This window comes from Malus domestica, chromosome 08 (assembly GCF_042453785.1).
Source record: "Malus domestica chromosome 08, GDT2T_hap1".
Lineage (NCBI taxonomy): Eukaryota > Viridiplantae > Streptophyta > Magnoliopsida > Rosales > Rosaceae > Malus > Malus domestica.
Window position 1 is genome coordinate 25,718,933 of NC_091668.1, and position 22,841 is coordinate 25,741,773.

The 22,841-nt window shown below is 37.9% G+C and overlaps 2 protein-coding genes across 3 annotated transcripts; both read left to right on the forward strand.

Annotated features, from left to right (window-relative positions):
• Nucleotides 1–1,127: 1,127 nt before the first annotated feature.
• LOC139197919 (protein SABRE-like) lies at nt 1,128–21,205 on the forward strand. 2 transcript variants are annotated; one of them, XM_070825951.1, is made up of 11 exons: nt 1,128–1,341; nt 1,520–1,617; nt 1,705–1,874; nt 2,071–2,188; nt 2,444–2,528; nt 2,726–2,785; nt 2,888–2,952; nt 3,404–3,467; nt 4,569–4,793; nt 5,981–6,120; nt 20,895–21,205. In XM_070825951.1, exons 9-11 carry the CDS (start codon nt 4,638–4,640, stop codon nt 20,920–20,922), a joined length of 324 nt encoding a protein of 107 aa, XP_070682052.1. In that variant the 5' UTR covers nt 1,128–1,341; nt 1,520–1,617; nt 1,705–1,874; nt 2,071–2,188; nt 2,444–2,528; nt 2,726–2,785; nt 2,888–2,952; nt 3,404–3,467; nt 4,569–4,637; the 3' UTR covers nt 20,923–21,205. The 2 variants fall into 2 exon arrangements, with proteins under 2 accessions (XP_070682052.1, XP_070682053.1); XM_070825952.1 differs by having other exon boundaries at nt 1,147–1,341; nt 2,071–2,150.
• On the forward strand, nt 7,462–11,867 carry LOC139197916 (uncharacterized). The gene is made up of 2 exons (XM_070825940.1): nt 7,462–7,592; nt 7,880–11,867. Exon 2 carries the CDS (start codon nt 7,949–7,951, stop codon nt 10,703–10,705), a length of 2,757 nt encoding a protein of 918 aa, XP_070682041.1. The 5' UTR covers nt 7,462–7,592; nt 7,880–7,948; the 3' UTR covers nt 10,706–11,867.
• Nucleotides 21,206–22,841: the final 1,636 nt, after the last annotated feature.

Below are 22,841 nucleotides of genomic sequence, written 5' to 3' on the forward strand. Positions count from 1 at the left end.
CAAATCTCTAGAACTAGGACTTGACGAAAAAACCTGAAAGAACAAGAACAAGAAATACACTTTTTTTTTTTTTTTTTTTTTCTCGCACACACTTTGCCCTTAACTTAAACAAGAAATACACTCTTTTTTTTTCTCTCGAACACGAAAAAACCAGTACGATTTGTTTCAGTACTGGTACTTTGTTAGTTAGCTGCAATGGCCTTTCCCCTATAAAGATCTCAAATTAAATGTGAAACTTCCTGTGAAAAGGTTGTTGGTCATGCGTTTTTAACTTTTTATAGATATTCGATTGATTTGAATTATGCGTTTGGTTCAGGCCTAGAAAAAGTAGTCTGTCTCTTCCTGCTGAAGATGATGAAGATGTGGAGGAGGAGGCAGATGAGGTTGTTCCTGATGGTGTTGAAGATCCACTCCGGTGAGAAACAAACTTTGCACTGAAGTTGGATCTTGTGGTAGTCAGTGAAAGCATTAAATTGTGTGATTTAGTCGGTGAAAGCATTGCATTGTGTGCTTTTGATGTCTTTTTGTATCCGTTCGCTGTTGGTGCTCCTCTCAGTTCTTCCTACAGTTGTGGATTTCATGTCTGCCGTGGTGGGTCTGATAGTTTGAGAGTCATGTTTGACTCATCCTCTGATCGCTTGAAGATGACGCCTGTTTCTTGCTCCGAGTGGGTGCTACAATACCATCTTCTACAGATCACATGTCGAGGCTTCAGTCTCTTATTTACCTGTCGAGATTTCGGTCTCCTCTTTGGTGTTGCTGGCGGCGGTGCACGCAGAAAGTTTGATGAAGTTGCTAGGTTTTTTTGTTGTTTTGTTTTTTCGGTTCTTTTGTTTTGGGCCAGACTTGTGGTTGTTTATGTTTGCTTGGCAGGTCCTTTATGTTGTCTTATGCTTGATTTTTGTAATCTTGTTGTGAAGGTATCTTTGACTAAAATTAAAAAATTAAAAAAAAATTAAAAAAATGATAAAAAATTGGTGCCAAGACAAAAATAAAAATAAAAAATATGATAAAACAACTGATGGCAGGCAAAAAAATAATATTAAAAACCGGTTTGGTGCTTTCTACTCCACGTGTCCACCATCCGTGAAGCCTTTCTTTTAACCTGTCGTTGGTTTTTTAAACCCACGCACATGGTTTATGGTACACGAATCACAACATCCTTCTCCTCCGTTGTACAACATCTCACCCTCCAGGCTCCTCCCTCCTTCCTCCTCCTCTCCTTCTCATGGGTATTTTTTTCTTCATCTTTGTATTTCCTCAGATCCCTCTTGCTTTTACCAATTACCGCTAGGCGATTATGGCAGCAAGGGCATCTCTCTCGGCGTTGTCGGAGGCCAGGTCTCTTCCTCTGCTTCCACTCCATTCGTTTTATTTTTTATTTTTCATCTTGAAAAATGAAAAAATGGCTCAGGTTTTTGATTTTCCAATGGTATTATATATACTTTTTTATTTATAGAAATTAGTTGTGATTTTCCAGTTCACCCAAGCCGATTTTCGACTTTTGGTCTATTTTCAGCTATTCCACTCCATACACAACCAAACGGGAGAGCAAGTTGTTTATTTGGGCTGAAAGATTCCAAGAATTATAATTTAGAAACTGCAAAGCAATAGAATGTGGGTCTATGTTTCTACTTTTAATGAGTTTGATTTTTCAGGGTAAGAATTCAAAAGTGGGTAATTTTTGGTTATTTGGTGAATTAGGTTTTGTAGTTTGAGGAGAATTTTTAACAGCAGCCACATCTGAAGGAGCTGGTGTAGTGCTACACCATAAAGTGGGTGAAAGTCACAATAAGTATTAGTCACTCTTGGTGTTGGACTGTCATCATTCTGGAACCAGGTTTAAGAGGGCCCTGACACTGACATTGAAACCGGTATATAACCCTCTTCTTTTCGCCCTTTAGTCTTTCGCTTACTCGAGTATATGCTGTCATTTAAAATTAGTGGTCCGGTTAATGTACCTGCAGTATCCATAGCTTTTCTCTTTTTAATGGAGTGACCATTTAAAATCATGATGTCTGCAAATGCACACATCATATGACTTTTAACTTCTATCATTTGATGTTGCAGTGAGACTTTGAGTATTATCTTCAACAACTTCACTAGAGGACGCACTTTTAGTGAGGTGGTGGTTGAAGCAAAGCAGGCAGGTTATACTCAGTCAGATTCATTAGCAAAAGATATAGGGGTAACTGTTTAATTAATAGAATTTTAATGGTGGATTGCATTTCTTGAGTTATAAATATGGTGAACCCATTATTCAATACTAGCTCAATAATCATAATGTTTTTCTTTGACTTTGTTTTTGAATTTTGATGTATAATCTATTTGAGTTTTCTATGGAGAATAATCTTTTGGTACTTGCTGTTTTTGTATTATTAAATTTTAACATTGGCAATTTCCTCCATGTATATAATGTGTCGACTTTGTATAATAATTGCAGGCTTTCAAAAAAACTGAGCTACCCAGGCTGATCAAAGAGAAATCAGGTCTTAAGTCATAATCATATAAAAAACATGATATACAAGGTATAAAAGAAATATGTGCAACTTTGAATTTAATGAATTGTGGTGTTTTGTCTTCTGAATTTCTAACCTGTTAACATTGGAAGACCTAAAAGATTATTCCAATGTATCGTTTCTGGATTTATTCAAATTTGTAGTCAAATGATGGTATTTATAAATTTTAATTTTTTTTTTCTTTCTACGATTACATGTTGATGCAGATTTATTCTCTACGATTCTTTGGTTAGGGTAAGCATTTTGGTGAGCTTTGATTTTGCAAGGTTTAGCTCTTAATCTTTCCTCCATCGTTTTGTAGTTCATCCTATTATTGTAATTTTCTTCTTGTTTGTGATGGAAACAATTTGGTCTTTTCTCTTTACTAGGGGATTGAATTGCTTTGTCATAGAGATATTTCAAAAGGGAATCAGGCTTTCCGAGTAAGATAAAGGTGATACGAAACTATATATGACTGTCTTCTTATCTAACTAACTTCAATTTGTATTTAATGCAAATAATTATTTTGGTAAATATGGAATACTTTCGATACATCCTTAGGAGTAAAGTGTTTGCCTTTTTTTTAGAGCAACTATTTTGAGGTTTGATTCATAGGGTGAACATTGAATATATCCACATTAAAGGGACACGGTTAGTACGTTAAAAGTTCTGTTACGTTATTTTCACAGAATTAAGAGAATAATTTTATGCTTATATTGAATATTCATTCATGATCACATGTTTATATGAGTAGAATCTTTGATTGTTTCATCTCATTTGGGATTTTACTTTTTAGTGAGTGTACAGTTTTCATCTCATTTGAGATTCCACTTTTTAAAGGTTGTCAATGAATATATCCATTCCTGTTAATAGTGCTGCTCTAACAAGTTATTCGTGATTTACAGTTTCAAGACTAATGCTTGAAATTGCGCTTCATGGAGAACTTATACAGAGTTAGCAAATGCTAAGGTAATTGTTTCTATGTGAGTGAATCTAATCTATAAATTCATACTCTCACTGGGTTGTAGCTTTGCTAATTGAATCTCTATCTTAGCTTTTAACGATTTTAACTTTTTTTTTTTCATTTATTGGAGTAAATGCAACACCATTTGATTTAAAATGAAAGACAATAAACTGCGTTTGATATTTTATTTGTCAATCTTTTTTTTATGTAAACATCTTCCTAACGTTTTCAATGTAAATAATATTAATCTTTTATGTCACAATCTTCTATGAAACAATCTTTTTTGTGATTTCTAATCCCGCAGCAAAGTGCGGGCACTGTTTTCTAGTCTATTTCCTATTTGACAGTACAGTAAAATGAATTTTTCTTAAAGTGACCAGCATTTAGGTATTGTTGGCCTTTTATTCCGGGCATGTGGTTAATGGTTGCACCATTGCAGGATTCTTTTTTGTCCAATATGGTTTTCAATATGTAGGTATAATGGCATCAGCCTCCTTACAAGGCTACAGTCATGTGTGTTATACTTGAATGATCATTGTAGCCAGATTTTTCTTATAAATACTTGGCATCTGCCATCCTATGCTAACATTTTGTTTTCTATTCTTCTAACACACCACACTTTTTAAGTGCTTTGGGTCTGAATTGTTTACACATAGATCTTAGGCTTCACTTTCATGTGCATAGTCTGAATGTCTCCGTTAAACTTCTCCACCTGATTGGAGCTCCCCTTTCTTTCTCCCCTTTGACTCGTAATTTATAATAACTTCTAAGTAATACTTTTCTTGCACTTCATGCTATTCTAAAGAAAAAATTTCCCAAGTTTCATACTAATAAACATCAAATATGAGTTTCCTATTCAAAAGTTTCTATTCTAAGGCTTATAAGGATTAATGTAGTTTCAAACATTAGATGATGGCCTTTTTACACAGAAGCTTGCTACTCCGAATTGATTTTCTTTCATCACTAGAATATGGTCTTTTTTCTCAAAGAATCTATCTTAACATCTCATTTATTTTGTTTATTATTTGTACTTGTATGGATGTTTTAGTTTTTGGTTCTTCATTACATAATTAGAGATTTAAAAAACCATGGTTTTCTCTTTCAAGGTGCAAGGACTTAAAAGAGAGCTTGTGAATTCCAAAGAGTCAAGGAAAGCATCATATGCATCATTAAGAATGGCTCTACATAAGGCTGCCCAGCTACGCCTGATTGAAAAAGAGAAGAACAAAAGTCCATCCTATGCTATGCGCATTTCTTTGCAAATTAACAAAGTGGTTTGGAGCATGATTGTTGATGGTAAATCTTTTGCCGAGGCTGAGATCAATGACATGGTGAGAACTGAGCATCATCGTATTCTATGAATTGAAATCTACTTGTCTTTAAGTAAAAGATTGAGCAGTGACTCCCTAAACTTGCTTAACATGACTTCCTTTCTTGGAATAAAGATGGGATCAAGAAGAAAACATTATGCAAATGTGTTCAATGTTTGTGTTTTTACCTTTCCTCATCTATTATTTGCACACACGCGCACACACAAAGCGAGATGGTTGTAGAAACATAGAGAGCTTATTGTTCCAGTTTTAGGAACCCTTTTTTTTTTTTTAAAATAAGAAACACTGTACAGTTAAGTGGACAAGTAAGCCACCAGTAGCAGGAAGAAAAATAACATTAATAGAGGGAGGTACTTGGTAGGTGAGTCATGACAGATTATTTCGGTACGGGGTTGAGGGGGGATAAGCTTGCCTTGTTTTTCTTGGCATTGATAAACGGTTTCTCAATTTATTATTGGAACCTTGTAGTATGGTGTGTTGTTTATGAAGGATGCTAGGCTAGGACACATATCTAGTTTGTTCTTTTCTTCTTCCTTTGTTTGGTGTACTTGCGTGAGGACTATCATCCCACTGGTTCCTATTGATCGTGTTGCTTATATTTGGCAACTGAAATGGCACTCAACAAAATGTTAAAACTCCAAGGTACTGTTTATGGGTGTGTGCATGATGTCTTTATGATTTGTATTATTCAAAGAGGTTTGATGGGGTCGGCGAGTTGTTCACTGAAACTCTTGTTGCTTTTGGGTGAGGTAAGAAGGCTGTTTTGTCGGTGTTATCGATGAAGTGGTTGAAAGGGGGGGGGTGTTTAGAAGTAGTTTGGTAGATGTGATGTTTTTGTTCTCTCTGGGCTTAAGAGTTTAGGGATCTAATATGCTCTTCTGGTTTGCTTATTGGAAGGCTGCTATTGGATAACTTTGGTTGCTATAGTTTTTGGTTGTAGTTCTCTTGTAATTGGTTGGTCTTTGTTTTTCTTTGTATCCATTATGACATTATTGTTTCTTTAAGAAATTAAGTAAAGATGCTCTTTGCCCAGTGTTTTCATTTGATGCCATTCTTCTTTGTCTATCGTTGCCTGTTCACGTCAGTTAACTTTCATAAATGTATGCTATGTATGATATATTTATTGCATTTTTGTAAGCATTATATTTGCAAGAAGAAGGCTGAAGCAATTTTCTTTTTCCTCATAGATTTATGACTTTGACCGGGATTCCAAGGATGTTGGTGTTGCTCAGTTTACAACAAAAAAATTTGTTGTCAGAAACTGCCTGCCAAATGCCAAGTCAGATATGCTTTTGTCAGCATGGAATCCTCCTACTGAATGGGGAAAGTATGCACATTTTCCCTGCCTAAAGCATAGCTTATTCTATTAATCTACTCTGCATTTATCACACTTATTCTTTCCACACATTAATATCTGCTGCTTTTCTGTGTACAGTGTGAACCACCATATGGTACTATTGTGTTCCTCTTTTTCACCTGTGTTACATAGTTGAATAAAATGTTTCAGAAGTTGTTACTCAGATTAGATCATGCAAATAAATTTTAGTGATAATAAAATTTGTTTTTTACGTTTTAGTTGGTTAGCTGCCCTAAGGCACTCTCTTTGGCACTTATTCTGGAAAAAAATTTCATGTCTCCATCTTTAATTTTGATTCTGTTTGGTTCAGTTGAGTAAATTCGCCTGAATATTGTTTATGAGTAACAACTGATATTTCTTTCTCTATACACCCAACATGGATTCTTATTCAGTTTTAGATGAATTTTTTTCCTTTGCCTTCACTCATCATAGTTTGGTGCGAGGAGAGGACCATAATGGTCCCCAAAGATTAGCTGTAATTGTCACAACATTTGGTTTCTGTTTCCACGTAGGAAAGGGAAACTTTAAGCCACTGTTTGATTTAATCATGAAAATTTCAAGAATACTCTTTTAAAAAATGTCCTTTATTGCTTTCTCAATATTCTACCCTGGATGTCATTCATAACATTTCAGGATGTTTGGTTTTTGAGTGTTTTGACATTTAACATCCCAGTGCCTTTCTTCTCAGCTTTTTTTTTTTTTTTTTTTTTTGGGTATTCTCCCTGAAATTGACTATATTTCAATTTAAATAATAATTTTATTTGACAGCAATTTGATTTTGGGTTCAGTCATGAGAACAATACCTCGCATATCCGTAGTTCGTTGTTGTGACCTTGTTTATATGCTTATTAAACGTTTATGTTTCCTGCAAAAAATGTGTAGTTCTTACTGGTAGTTGTCATATATTAATACATGCAGCCGTTCTTATGTTACAAAAGCAGTGGACTGATATGCTTAGGAAGAAACTAGGTATGCATATGGTGTGACAACATGATTGTAATTAACTTGTTGCGTAAAATTTTGCTTAGTTAGGCATTGTGTAAATAAAAATTGTCCACCCTCTGAATCACATCATTTAAATATGAAGAATTTGGTAGTTCCTTAAATTCTATATATACTAAAACCCAAACATTTGGTTACTGTTCTAGGGCAGTGTGCGGACCAAAATGCCCCTCAATTCGGTTACTGGGAATGTAAATATTCCAGAATGTGAACCTGAAATGACATGGAAACGCTTGGAGTTTTCTGTTATGTTGGAATATGTTCAAGCTCATGTTGCGCCAACAGATGTTGATCCAGGTGCTGGATTGCAGTGGCTTCCAAAGATACGTAGAAGTTCTCCAAAAGTTAAACGTACTGGTGCATTACTTGAGAGAGTTTTTATGCCCTGTGATATATACTTCTGGTACACATGGCACAAAGGTGGAACTCCAGAGTTAAAGGTGATTTGGCCCTTCATTATGCGCATATGTTGGTCACCTTTTATATATATATAGTAGGTAAATGTATGCTTGAATGCATATTTATTTGCATATTCAAGGATGCTGAAAATTCTCTGCCGCAGCTCCTTTTTTCTGACATGATGACTTGTTCTGTGTGGGAGAGGAAGCGATTAAAATTCTTGTTTTCCAGTGTCTATTGTCATCTTTCTGATATGTCCATTGGTGAGGTTGGCATCATCAAGCTACTTGTTGGTCAATTAGATCATGCTGATCTTGTTAATATACAGATTGAGATTGGATTGAAAAGGATTAAGGAACTGCTACGGAGCTGATATCTGTTCTTGAGCAGATTAAGGATGAGCTACAGACATTTATCCAGGGATTTCAAAGTTGAGCAAAAGGTTTTCATTTTAGAGGTTGAAGATAAGTCTTATGGCGAAAGGATTCGAATAACTGAGAGAACTAGAATCAGAGGGTTCCAGATTTCTTTCGATTTCGGTTGTGCGGCATGGCTCGTCGATCAGGTAAAGGAGGCAATAGTTAAAAGCGGTCAGAATTTCTTCAGAAAATATAGAGGACATAACTACCAGTTTTGGGTCGAAAGATTTCATAACAAAAACGGGGATTTCCTTGCTATTTCCAAATCAGAAAAGGAAGGTTTTGTCAGAAATATCATCGTCCCTAAAGGTTTTAACTTTTTCGGATGGAGAAGTTTGGGGGACTTACTGTCTGAAATCCTCAATGGGGGAATGAGAGCGGGGGCTACTCAGAGGAAAGCGAAGAGAGTCGGAAAAGAGTTTGTGAGCAGCCAGACGGGTGCAGGCCCTCAGGTTTCGTATAGGGACGCTGTACTCGGAGGTAAGACGGCGGCAATAGTGGCACCCATTCCAAACGCCATAGAGGAAATATGGATAAAGAAAATCTGGAATAAGAGCGACATTTCCAAGGAATCCTATAGTTGGGGGAGCGTAGTTGTTTGCGAGAGACAGGTGGTACATCAACCTTGGAGAGAGGTGGAGGCCTCACTTCTAAAACTTCTGGGAATGGAAATTAGGCTCTCGCCCTTCCAATGCAACAAGGCGTTGTTCGTTTGTCAGAACGAAGAGGAAGCAACAAAAATTGCTAAATTTGGAACTCTAACCATGAATAAGCTACCAGACGTGGTGCTGTCTGGATGGTGGGACAGTATCAATTCAAATCACAGAAAGGCGGTTAGTTACGGCGGATGGGTTGCTCTGGAAGGATTACCGTCACACCTTTGGACCATTAACTTTTTCCAGAAGATTGGAGAGGCCTGCGGAGGTCTGGTAGAAATCGACCGAAGAACAGCTAACTTTGGTTTTCTGCTTGAAGCAAAATTAAAACTGAAACCCAACGACACAGGCTTTATTCCTGAGTTCGTTGATGTGGCAGATGGAGATTCAGTTTTCAGGGTTAAAATTCGTCAACTTTCGCCAGCAAAGAGACCTAATCTTTGGGCTGAAGATGGTGGAGTAACTAAATCACCAACTGGATCTTTGAAGACGGATCTGAAGATACAGAGGTTCACCGGAGCTATCCCTCCGGCGAACGCAGATTTGCAACAATCAGTCCCCTCTCCGGGGACACGTGTCTGTTTCCGGATTGGTGAGTTTGAATGCCCTGTCACTGTCGGATCTGACAGAAAGCAAGGTCTGAACAGGCACGCGACAGAGGAAGCACGGTTTGAGGAGTCTGCAACTCCTGACTTTACTTATTCTATAAGCACGCATGGGACGCCACTTCAAGCAGAAAGTCTGACAGAATCAGCGAGCTTTACAGAAGAACCAGAACGTGCAGATGCAACGGATTATTTTAAGAATTCAAAAAGGAAAGATTGTCTCAGACAAATGTTCTTCTCGGAAAGAGGCAAAGGCTTGGAAGTTTGTGGGAAAGTAGGTGGTGGTGGTAGTTCCACCGAAGAAGCACAAAGTTCTACAAGTGGGTATTATTTTAATAGATCAAAAAAGAAGGTTAGTTTCCAAAGTACAGAAAAAGCTAAGGTGGTGAGTGGGCCCTTGGTTGACAAGGATTTTTATCTAAGTGACTTTGTAAGGCTGGCGGGTCTTGACCCACGAAATAATTTTGCTGGGTCATGTCTAGGCCCATTTATTCTAAACTTTGATGGGCTGAGATATCATTTTCAGTTAGGAAGGGAACTATCAAACAAGATCTTTTTGCAACCACCCGTGTCGGCGGTACCAAAGACGTTGTTTTCGGTGAGCAACATGCCAAAGCTTACTACAGAGATTTTATCTTATCGACAGCGGGCTATGGTAACTCATTTCGATGGTGATCCAAAAAGATCCCCCACTTGTTTCAAATTGAAGTTCCTTGGGAGATTTGGTGAAACTGACAATCTTGGAAAAAGGCTGAAGCATTTTCTCCCACATGAATTCGGATCTTATCAGACTCCTTTCGAAAGGCCTAAAATGATGGAAATCCAATCTTCCAATCTCACCATCTTAGATTCTGTTTGTGAATTAGAGGAAGAAAAGGAGAGTGACGTTGATGAAAATCCAGTTCGGCCACCGGGCGGGTCGACAGAGGAGGAACCATTTGTTCAAAGGACTACATGGACAGAGGCTCTTGGCATGGATTCGTCTCATTTGTCAGATTGTGTTGAAGAAGAATACATGTCACAATCATCAGATTCAGATGAGGAGATTGGTGACTCTTCACAAGACGAGAAAGAACCATCCGATGTTTTTGATTGTTTCAACGGTGAGCTTCACAACCTCTTCACAGATACAAATTTGGAATCAAAGGCGCCGTCGGAAGAGGCACCTAATCAAACGCACCATATGGTAGAATCTGAAGAGGTGGAGCAGTCTGATTTCAAGGATACTGGAAAAAACAAGAAAATGTTAAAGTACAGTAGAAGGAAAAGGTCGGCTTGCGTATCAGTCAAACGTGAGGCACAAGATCAAACTTCCAAATTTTTGTCAAAGATGAAAGTTTCCTTGTTTCCTCTGAAAAGGTCTTTATTCCATGAAAGGAAGACTGGGAAAGTTAAAGTCAGCAAGAGTGAGGGTGGAAGCAAGGGAGTCAAGAAACTTCAAAGGGGAATTATCAGAATTAATGAAGATAATTAGCTGGAATGTTAGAGGATTGGGAAGTAGACAGAAGAGACTGACATTGAAACAGCAGTTCCGACGTTTACAGCCCGATATCATTATTTTACAAGAAACTAAGAAAGCATCAATTGATAGGAGGCTTGTGGCTAGCGTGTGGGGAAGCAGATTTAAAGAGTGGATTTTCGTCCCTACTCAAGGAAGTTCTGGGGGCATAGCAGTAATTTGGAACACCAAACACATCTCAGTTACTGAATCTCTGGTTGGAGCTTTCTCAGTCTCCATAAAAATTAAGGCTCTCAACGGGTTGGAATGGTGGTTATCAGGTGTCTATGGTCCTTGCAAAAATAGAGAGCGTAGGGAGTTCTGGGAAGAATTGGCTGGCCTTTACGGCCTGTGCGGACCAAGATGGTGTGTAGGAGGAGATTTTAACGTGGTGAGATTCGTAAATGAGAAATCAAATGGGGGAAGGTTGACTACAAGCATGAGGAATTTTAATGATTTCATTCGAGAAACTGAACTCAAGGATTTGGAAATGCCCAACGCTCAATTTACATGGTCAAATTTCAGAGAAGAACCTGTGTGTCGGAGGCTAGACAGATTTCTATTCTCTGTAGGCTGTGAAGAGATCTTTCCAGAGGTAAGACAAATGGCTTTGGCAAGGGTCATTTCTGATCATTGCCCTATCCAGCTAGATTCCAACAAGGTGAAATGGGGGCCAAGTCCTTTTAGATTTGAAAACATGTGGCTACAACATCCAGATTTCAGGAACAAGTTCAACCTATGGTGGCAATCTGAGCAGGTGGAGGGATGGGAAGGTTACAAGTTTCTGATCAAGTTAAAAGCCATAAAAAAAAAGGTGCAAAGTTGGAGTAAGGAGAGTTTCGGGGAAGTCGAGAAAGACTTTAAAGAAGCTGAGGCCAGTTTAGAGGAGTTAGATAGGAAAGAGGGGATGGAAGGGCTAGATGCTGATGCTAGAAGAAAGAGGGAAGAACTACTTTTCCTTGTGGGAGATCTGGCTTTCAAGGAAGAAGTGAAGTGGAGGCAGAGAAGTAAAGTGGAATGGGCAAAGGAAGGGGACGACAATACTAAATTTTTCCATCGAATTGCACGCGGGAGAAGGAAGAGAAACTATATAGAAAGGTTGGAAACGGATGTCGGGGGAGTGATAGAGGATGCGAAAGAGATAGAAGAACATATCGTCAATTTTTTCCAGTCCCTGTTTTGTAGCAGCGTAGAGACATGTTGGGGCCTGGAAGGTATCAATTGGGCCCCAATAAGCGAACTTGAGGCAGATTGGCTTGAGAGGCCTTTCGAGGAAGCCGAAGTTCAAAGAGCTGTTTTTGATTGTGGAAAGGATAAATCGCCGGGACCGGATGGCTATTCTTTGCAAATGTTTCAACATTGTTGGGATATCCTGAAGGCGGACATTATGAAGATTATGGAGGAGTTCTACGACACAGGGATAATAAATGCGGTGACAAATGAAACTTTTATTTGTCTAATTCCGAAGAAGTCAGATTCTTTGAAAGTGACGGACTACAGGCCTATAAGTCTAGTTACTGGTTTGTATAAAATTATGGCGAAAACCTTGGCCTCAAGATTAAAGGAGGTTTTGGGCAGCACAATTTCTCCAAATCAAGGAGCTTTTGTTAAGGATCGACAAATTTTGGATGCCGTCCTTATTGCAAATGAAGTGGTAGAGGAGGTCAGGCAGAAGAAAGAGGAGGGATTAGTGCTCAAAATAGATTTTGAAAAAGCGTACGATCATGTCGAGGGGAGATTTTTGGACGAAGTCTTACAAAGAAAAAGCTTTGGCAATAGATGGAGGAAATGGATGCAAGGATGCTTAAGTTCCGCAAATTTCTCCGTTTTGATCAACGGGAGGCCTAGGGGAAAATTTCAAGCTTCAAGAGGTTTGAGACAAGGTGACCCACTGTCACCTTTTCTTTTTACCTTAGTAGTAGATGTCTTGAGTAGGTTAATGGAGAAAGCTCAAGAAAATCATCTCATCAAAGGTTTATGCATTGGGCAAGAACAGGTGGAGATTTCTCATCTTCAATTTGCAGATGATACCATTTTTTTCTTGGCGGAAGACGAGGGAGTATGGAACAATCTATTAGAGGTGCTCAACTTATTTTGTACTGTTTCAGGGTTGAAAATCAACAAAACTAAGTGTTATTTGGCTGGAATAAACTCAGATTGTGAGAAATTAAATAGGTTGGCAGATTCTTGGGGTTGTGAGGTGGGCAGCTGGCCTATAAAGTATTTGGGACTCCCTCTTGGGGGTAGGCCAAGAGCACTGCAATTTTGGGATCCAGTGGTAGAAAAGATGGAAAAAAGACTTCAAAGCTGGAAGAAAGCCTTCTTATCCAGAGGAGGTAGATTAACTCTGATTCAATCTGTTTTGGGAAGCATGCCGATCTACTACATGTCTTTGTTCAAAATTCCTTGTGGGGTGATTGGACGCCTAGAAAAACTAATGAAAGGTTTTTTGTGGGAAGGTGTGGAGGAAGGAAAGAAAAACCACCTGGTAAAATGGGAGTTAGTTATTAAAAGTAAAGAGGAAGGAGGTTTAGGAGTGGGGAATTTGAGGAATCGGAACGAAGCATTACTCGCTAAGTGGTTGTGGAGATTCCCAAAGGAACCTCATTCTCTCTGGCACAAGGTGATAAGAAGCAAGTATGGGCTACAGAATAATGGATGGAACGCTTTTCCTCCGATGAGGGGTTCAAGCCGTAGCCCATGGAAAGATATTTCGAGTGGTTCCCAATTGTTTCTTCACTGCTGTAAGTTTGAGGTGGGCAACGGGGAGAGGGTGAGGTTTTGGGAGGATGGGTGGTTAGAAGGAGGACCACTGAAAGAGCAATTTCCTAGATTATTCTTGTTATCGAGGATGCACAATCAGAACATTTCAAGTTTTGTGGATGTTTCTACCAATTCTTTGAGTTGGAATTTGGATTTCAGGAGAAATTTGAATGAGGTGGAGATAGAAGAGGCGGCTAGATTAACACAGAAAGTGGAAGAGGTTCGATTGTCACAATCAAGAACGGATAACAGAAGGTGGAAACTGGAAGCATCAGGATTATTCACATGCAAATCCTATCGGTTCTTCTTGAGTAACAATGGGATTATGCAATATTTTCCACCTTATTCACAGATTTGGAGATCAAAAGTTCCTCTGAAGGTCAAAATCCTTGTCTGGCTGGTGGCCAAAGGGAAGCTCAACACTTGTGACCAAATTCAAAGGAGAAGCCTTTTTATCTGCTTATCTCCACATTGGTGCAGTTTGTGCAAAGCTCAGGAGGAGAGTGTAAACCACATTTTTCTCCATTGTTCTTACACGATTCAACTGTGGTGGAAATTGTTTCAAGAGGTTAGAGCTAGTTGGGTCATTCCAAAGGGTTGCTTCGAGCTTCTTAGCACCAAGTTTCAGGCCCTAGGAAATGGAAGGAAAGCTAAAGCTTTGTGGGGTTGTCTGGTCTCAGCAGTTTTTTGGAACATTTGGCTGGAGCGTAACAAAAGAATTTTTGAGGATTATTCGGGTGTGGGGGTAGAAGTACTTTGGGGAAGAGTAAAATATTGGGCAGCCCTATGGGCTTCAGTCTCAAATGATTTTAATAATTACTCTCTTTCTCAAATACTGTGGGATTTGTTAGCAGCAGTAAAGTGAGTTAGGTCTAGCTATTGTTGCTGTAGCCAAATCCTTTTGAGAGTTTTTCTTGTTTCTTGTAAATGGTGGATTTCTTATCCACTTAAGTGTTTTTCTGTGTTTCTTTTATAAAATGTTTGTTTCTTCTCAAAAAAAAAAAAAAATGCATATTTATTTGCATAAATTGAGGTGTTTATGTATGGTATAACATACATATCCAAGTGATCATCTTTCAATATTGAAGCTGTTATCCCAGCCTGGTGTGTGAATGTTCACATTTATTCAGCACTTCCCTCGCATTTGAATATTTTTCTTGCGGATTAAGCCCTTGAAAGTGTTAGTATGTAAGTAGTTGAACTGATTAGAAAACATTACAAGATTGTTATGTGTGTTATGTCTCAGCTCATAGGCTGAGCTATTGTGTAAATTTGTGATGTGTTGATTAAGTCTCATAGGGCTTATCATTTGACAAGTGTCTTGATCTTAAGATAGTTTGTAATGGTTGGTTGAGATTGAATTGAGGTTATGTCTCTCTCTCTCTCTCATTCTTCTCTTTGGGGCTATTATGCTCGGTATGATAATACAATGATAGAAGTTGAAGAGTTAAGCTCAGTGTGTTCGTTCTTCCTCTGAATTCATTTTCTAAATCTTTCTAAATATCTCTCTCAAATCCTGTTAGACATTATTTTGTGTAGTTGTGTTACAGATTCTAACATGGCCTCAGAGCCGAGTTCGATCTAAACTTCTGGGCGTTGTTTATACGAGTGGGTGAACTCGGATTCACAGCAAAAGCTTATTGCAGTGATTCGAGTGTCTAATATGGCTGGATCTGGAGGAGGAGAACTTCGGGCTCCAATTTTCAATGGCGAGAATTTTGATTTCTGGCAAATCAAAATGAAGACCATCTTTCGTTCGTATGAACTGTGGAATATGGTTGAGAGTGGGTACAGAGCTCCGGCGAAGGAGGAGGAACTCATAGAGGCGGAGAGGAAGTTGCTGCGTGAGAATGTAGTTAAGGATGCTAGAGCACTGGGTATTATTCAAGGTGCAGTTTCAGATCAAATTTTCCCGAGGATTGCAACTCAGGAAAGTGCGAAGGCTGCGTGGGACATTCTGAAACAAGAGTTCGTTGGTGATAAACAAGTAAGATCTGTGAAACTTCAAGGTCTTAGGCGAGATTTTGAATATACTCGCATGAATGATAGTGAATCTCTTTCTGTGTATATTGCTAAATTGTTTGATCTGATTAATCAAATGAAGAGCTATGGTGAAGATCTAAGTAATCAAAGAGTTGTTCAGAAACTGTTAATCAGTTTACCTAAGTCCTATGATAGTATTGCAGCTGTGATAGAGAATACTAAGGATTTAGACACCATAGATGCACAGGATGTTGTAGCTATCTTGAAGGGGTATGAACAAGGGTTGGATGGACATGGAGAGAGTAGTATGGAGAAAGCATTTACTAGTTTGAAGTTTGTCCCGAAGTCTAATAAGTTCAATGGTCAGTCAAACAGTAACAAATATCACAAGAATTTTAAGCCAAAAGAGAAACAATGGAGCAACAAGGGTGATTGGAGTAATAAGGGTGGATTCATTGTGAAGAATGAGGCAAACAACACTGGGGATAAGTGTAAATTCTGTGATAAACTTCACTATGGAGAGTGTTGGGTTAAAAACAAAGTCAAGTGTCACAAGTGCAACAAAATTGGGCATATTGCAAGGTATTGTAATATGAACAAGACTGTGCAACATGTGAACTTTGCTAATCAGGTTGAAGAAACTGGAAATCTGTTTTATGCAAATCATTCCGGAGAAGTGAGGAAGATAAGTGATGAATGGTATATAGATAGTGGATGTAGTAATCATATGACATCCAGAGAAGATCTACTTGTTGATATTGACAGGAAAGTGAAAGCAAAAGTCCAAGTTGGCACTGGAGGTTTGGTTGAAGTTGAAGGGAAGGGAACACTGATCATTGAAACAATAAAGGGTCGAAGATATATAAAAGAAGTTATGCTTGTACCTGGTCTTGCAGAAAATTTGTTAAGTGTGGGACAAATGACTGAGCAAGGCTACTTTCTTTTATTTGGAGATTGTAAGGTGGATGTGTTCGATGATAGATCCTTACAAAACCTGGTGGTCCGTGTGAAGCAGAAAGGAAATAGATGCTTTCCTTTAATTCTCAACACAAACAAGGAGCTTGCATTGAGGACAAATGTGCAGGAGTGTGTTAGAACTTGGCACAAGAGGTTTGGCCACCTAAATTTCAGAAGTCTCAAACTATTACAGAGTCAAGAGATGGTTTTGGGGCTGCCTGAAATCCAAGACAGTGAAACTGTATGTCAAAGTTGTGCACTGGGGAAAAATCACAGGGAACCATTTCCCAAAGAATCAATGTGGAGAGCAAAGGAACCACTTGAATTAATACACTCGGATGTGTGTGGTCCCATGCAAACATCAAGTTTGAGTGGCAATCGATACTTTATTACCTTCATAGATGATTATTCAAGAATGTGCTGGGTATATTTCTTGAGAAATAAATCAGAGGTTTTCTATGTGTTTAAGAAATTTAAAGCCATGGTTGAGCTTCAAAGTGGATACAATGTAAAGAAGCTAAGAACAAATAGAGGAGGTGAGTTCAACTCAAATGAGTTTGGAAAATTTTGTGAATGTTTGGGGATAGAAAGACAGCTTACAATTGCATACTCTCCACAGCAAAATGGAGTAGCAGAAAGGAAAAACAGGACAATTGTGGAGATGGCAAAATGCATGATTTTTGAGAAAGAACTCCCATACAATCTCTGGTGTGAAGCAGTAAACACATCTGTTTATTTGCTAAACAAGAGTCCTACAAAGGCAGTGAAGAATATTACACCTTTTGAGAAATTTAGTGGAAGAAAACCTGGGGTTAAACACTTGAAAGTGTTTGGTTCAGTTTGTTATTCTCTTATTCCAGGGAATCTAAGACACAAATTAGAAGAAACAAGTGTCATGGGTGTTTTCATTGGATATGGTACTTGTGAAAAGGGGTATAGAGTACTGAATCCTTTAACTCAAAAGGTCTTGTTATCTAGGGATGTAATTTTTGATGAGAATGGTAGATGGGATTGGGAGAAACTCAAAGTCAAGGAAGTTTGTATTCCTTTATCTGCAGTTGAATTTTCAGAGTTGAATAAAATTGATGAGATGTTTGAATCTCATGAACAAGAAGGATCTGATGGGTCTCAAATTCAAGCTGGAAGTTCTCCAGTTACTGCTATTGGTGAATCAAGTAGTTCACTGGTCTCATCTTAGTATGATAATACTCCACTGAGGTATAGGAACTTGAGCGAGATCTATGAGAGATGTCACTTATGTATTGTTGAACCTGAATCCTTTGATGAAGCTGCACAGGATGAAGCTTGGAAAAAGGCAATGAAGGATGAAATGAATATGATCGAGAAAAATCAGACATGGGAGTTGGTGAGAAGACCCTCAAATAAGCCTGTGATTGGGGTAAAATGGGTGTATAAAACAAAGCTGAATTTGGATGGAACTGTTAACAAGAACAAGGCTAGGCTTGTTGCAAAAGGCTATGCACAAAAGCCCGGAATTGATTCTAATGAGACTTTTGCACCTGTTGCAAGATTAGACACGGTTAGAACTCTAATTGCACTGGCAGCAAAGAATAAATGGAAGATATTTCAACTAGATGTGAAATCAGCTTTTCTGAATGGAGTATTAGAAGAGGAAGTATATGTTGAACAGCCAGATGGGTTTGTGGTGCAAGGAGAGGAAGAAAAGGTTTACAGATTACATAAAGCTTTGTATGGTCTAAAACAGGCACCTAGGGCCTGGTATGGTGAAATAGATTCATACCTTATGCTTTGTGGATTTAAGAAAAGCATCAGTGAGGCAACTCTGTACACCAAGTACAAGGGAGACATAGATTTGATCATAGTATCCATCTATGTTGATGATATTATCTATACTGGAAACTGTCAAGAGTTAATGGATGTTTTCAAAGCTGAGATGATGCATAAGTACGAGATGACAGATCTTGGTCTTTTACATCATTTTCTTGGTATGGGAGTGATCCAAACTGAGGAGTGTATCTTCATTCATCAGAGGAATTATGCTTCATCTCTTCTAAAGAAATTCGGACTACAAAATTGCAAATCTGTGAGTACTCCTTTGGTTCCAAGTGATAAACTGAGAAAAGAAGATGGAAGTGGAAATGCAGATGAAGCTCAGTATAGACAGATTGTAGGTAGTTTTCTGTATCTCACAGGAACTAGACCTGATATAATGTATGCTGCCTGTCTGTATAGACAGATTGTAGGTAGTTTGCTGTATCTCACAGGAACTAGACCTGATATAATGTATGCTGCCTGTCTTTTATCTCGGTTTATGCATTGTCCCACTAACAAGCACTATGGAACAGCAAGGAGAGTATTGAGATATGTTCAAGGAACTCTTGATTTTGGTTTGGAATACAAGAAAGGTGAAGGAACACTCTTAATGGGATACTGTGACAGTGACTGGAGTGGCTCAGAGGATGATATGAAAAGCACATCTGGGTATGCTTTTACTTTTGGAAATGGGATTTTCTCTTGGTCTTCAGTCAAGCAACAATGTGTTGCATTATCCACAGCCGAAGCAGAGTATATCAATGCTTCTGAAGCAACAGCACAGGCTACTTGGTTGAGATTTGTTCTAGAGGATTTTGGTGAAATGCAAACAGTTGCAACACCAATGAATTGTGACAATACATCAGCCATAGCCATCACCAAGAACCCTATCTTTCATCAGAAGACCAAGCATATAAACAGAAGAAATCACTTCATAAAGGAAGCATTGCAGCAAGGAGTAATTGATTTGATTCACTGTCCTACTAAGGAGCAAATAGCTGATATCTTTACAAAAGCATTGGCAAGGGAGCAGTTCACTTACTTGAGAAATCTCCTTGGAGTGAAATCAGTTCATAACTTAAAGGGGAGTGTTAGTATGTAAGTAGTTGAACTGATTAGAAAACATTACAAGATTGTTATGTGTGTTATGTCTCAGCTCATAGGCTGAGCTATTGTGTAAATTTGTGATGTGTTGATTAAGTCTCATAGGGCTTATCATTTGACAAGTGTCTTGATCTTAAGATAGTTTGTAATGGTTGGTTGAGATTGAATTGAGGTTATGTCTCTCTCTCTCTCATTCTTCTCTTTGGGGCTATTATGCTCGGTATGATAATACAATGATAGAAGTTGAAGAGTTAAGCTCAGTGTGTTCGTTCTTCCTCTGAATTCATTTTCTAAATCTTTCTAAATATCTCTCTCAAATCCTGTTAGACATTATTTTGTGTAGTTGTGTTACAGATTCTAACAGAAAGAGCTGATTTTCAATTCCTGTAATATTACGGCAACTATGACTTCTCGCCAGTTTCAGGTTATGCTGGATGTGTTGACAAATCTTCTCTTTGCACGGCTTCCCAAGTGAGGATTTGCATCCTTTTTATTTTTAATTTGATTACTCTCCTTCTCAAATTGTGTCATATTATGTATTTTTGGGATAAACAATAAACATAAAAATATAGAAAACTATGCAAACAAAGTTGGACAATAATTGATTAATTATAGAAATGAATTTTTCCTATGTGGTTGGTATGGATTAGTATTTTCTTTTTGAAAGCACTTCTGCATTTCAGTTTTACTAAAATCTATTTCCTATTTGACAGTATAGTAAAATGAATTTTTCTAAAAGTAAGTGACCAGCATTTAGGTATTGTTGGCCTTTTATTCCGATATTTTCTTCTTCATGTGGTTAATGGTTCCACCATTGCAGGATTCTTTTTTGTCCAATATGATTTTCAAGATGTAGGTACAATGGCATCAGCCTCCTTACAAGGCTACAGTCATGTGTGTTATACTTGAATGATCATTGTAGATGTAGGTATAATGGCATCAGCCTCCTTACAAGGCAACAGTCATGTGTGTTATACTTGAATGATCATTGTAGCCAGATTTTTCTTATAAATACTTGGCATCTGCCATCCTATGCTAACATTTTGTTTTCTATTCTTCTAACACACCACGCTTTTTAAGTGCTTTGGGTCTGACTTGTTTACACAAAGATCTTAGGCTTCACTTTCATGTGCATAGTCTGAATGTCTCCTTTAAACTTCTCCACCTGATTGGAGCGCCCCTTTCTTTCTCCCCTTTGACTCGTAATTAATAATAACTACTAAGTATTATAATACTTTTCTTGCACTTCATGCTATTCTAAAGAAAAAATTTCCCAAGTTTCATACTAGTAAACATCAAATATGAGTTTCCTATTCAAAAGTTTCTATTCTAAGGCTTATAAGGATTAATGTAGCTTCAAACATTAGATGATGGCCTTTTTACACAGAAGCTTGCTACTCCGAATTGATTTTCTTTCATCACTAGAATATGGTCTTTTTTCTCAAAGAATCTATCTTAACATCTCATTTATTTTGTTTATTATTTGTACTTGTATGGATGTTTTAGTTTTTGGTTCTTCATTACATAATTAGAGATTTAAAAAACATTGGTTTTCTCTTTCCAGGTGCAAGGACTTAAAAGAGAGCTTGTGAATTCCAAAAAGTCAAGGAAAGCATCATATGCATCATTAAGAATGGCTCTACATAAGGCTACGCCCGATTGAAAAAGAGAAGAACAAAAATCCATCCTATGCTATGCGCATTTCTTTGCAAATTAACAAAGTGGTTTGGAGCATGATCGTTGATGGTAAATCTTTTGCCGAGGCTGAGATCAATGACATGGTGAGAACTGAGCATCATTGTATTCTATGAATTGAAATCTACTCGTCTTTTAAGTAAAAGATTGGGCAGTGACTCCCTAAACTTGCTTAACATAGTTTGGTGCGAGGAGAGGACCATAATGGTCCCCAAAGATTAGCTGTAATTGTCACAACATTTGGTTTCTGTTTCCACGTAGGAAAGGGAAACTTTAAGCCACTGTTTGATTTAATCATGAAAATTTCAAGAATACTCTTTTAAAAAATGTCCTTTATTGCTTTCTCAATATTCTACCCTGGATGTCATTCATAACATTTCAGGATGTTTGGTTTTTGAGTGTTTTGACATTTAACATTCCAGTGCCTTTTTTTCCCAGTTTTTTTTGTTTTTTTTGTTTTTTGTTTTTGTTTTTTGGGGTATTCTCCCTGAAATTGACTATATTTCAATTTAAATAATAATTTCATTTGACAGCAGTTTGATTTTGGGTTCATATTTTTAAGGCATAAACCCATGTTGACGACTTCATGATTGCCCCATAAACGGTTACAAGCTTTATAGGTTAGTATGAGAAGTTTTGCCGTCAACGGGTACAATTTTGAATATACATATGTTTTTCACGTTCATATCAATATAAAAAGTATGCGTAAATGATATTAATCTTCTATGACACAATCTTTTATATATTTGAAGCATAATTTTTCATACAATTTGTAATCCCGCAGCAATGCGCAGGTACTATTTTCTAGTGTGTGTGTGTATATATATATTACTTGTCCCTAAGTATTATAGATAAATATATGAGAGGAACAAGAAGTCTACGAAGATTGTGGGGTATAAAGAATGATAATGACCAGTCCACGAGAATAAGGTTTTAAATCTTAATTTGCAGAAGCACGTAGCATGTAAAGATGCTGTAAAAAGAATGATTTATGCAGGGTTGGTTAGGGTTTAGGTAGCTTACGGGAAGGAGGAGACAAAAGAATGATTTACGCAGGGTTGGTTAGGGTTTAGGTAGCTTACGGGAACAAAGAGACTTGTATTCTTTGCAGAAGCACGTAGCATATGCTGTAAAAAAGAATGATTTATACAGGGTTAATTAGGGTTTAGGTAGCTCACTGGAAGAAAGAGACTTGTATGGAAACCAATGACTTTTGGTATATAAATAGGTCGTTTGACCTTCGACAATTAAACCACCTTCAGACTCGATCGGAGGCTTACGTTTACTGTTCCCGGCTCACACACTCCCTCAAGTTCCTTTCTTTTTTACCATTTCAAGTAAATCAATACTGCACAAGAAGCTGGCCCTCTTTTTCATTTTATATTTTACTACATACATGATCGTCACCCCGGAAACAAGGGGCTCGAGTTCAGTTTCATTCCAAACGAGGATGCCGAGAACCAGCAAATTGATCGTGCTGAAGCATACAGAAGCTTCATCAAATCTCTTCGAGAACTATTGCCCGGTAGGAATCCACAGAGAGTACATGACATTCCTGTGCTTCGAGCTTCAACGGTGTTGCCAGATGAACAACGCTATCTACAAGTCGAGCTTGTCAATTCCGCAGAAAATCCGATACAATAGTCCTTCTTCCACACTACGGTGCAGTGTAGGAGGAATATTGTATCAACATCAAGAATGCTCAAACGAAAAAGAGGGCCAGTTTCATCACCATTGTGCAGTGTTGAAATGGTAAAAAAAAGAAAGGAACTTGATGGGTGTGTGAGCTGGGAACAGTAAACGACCTATTTATATA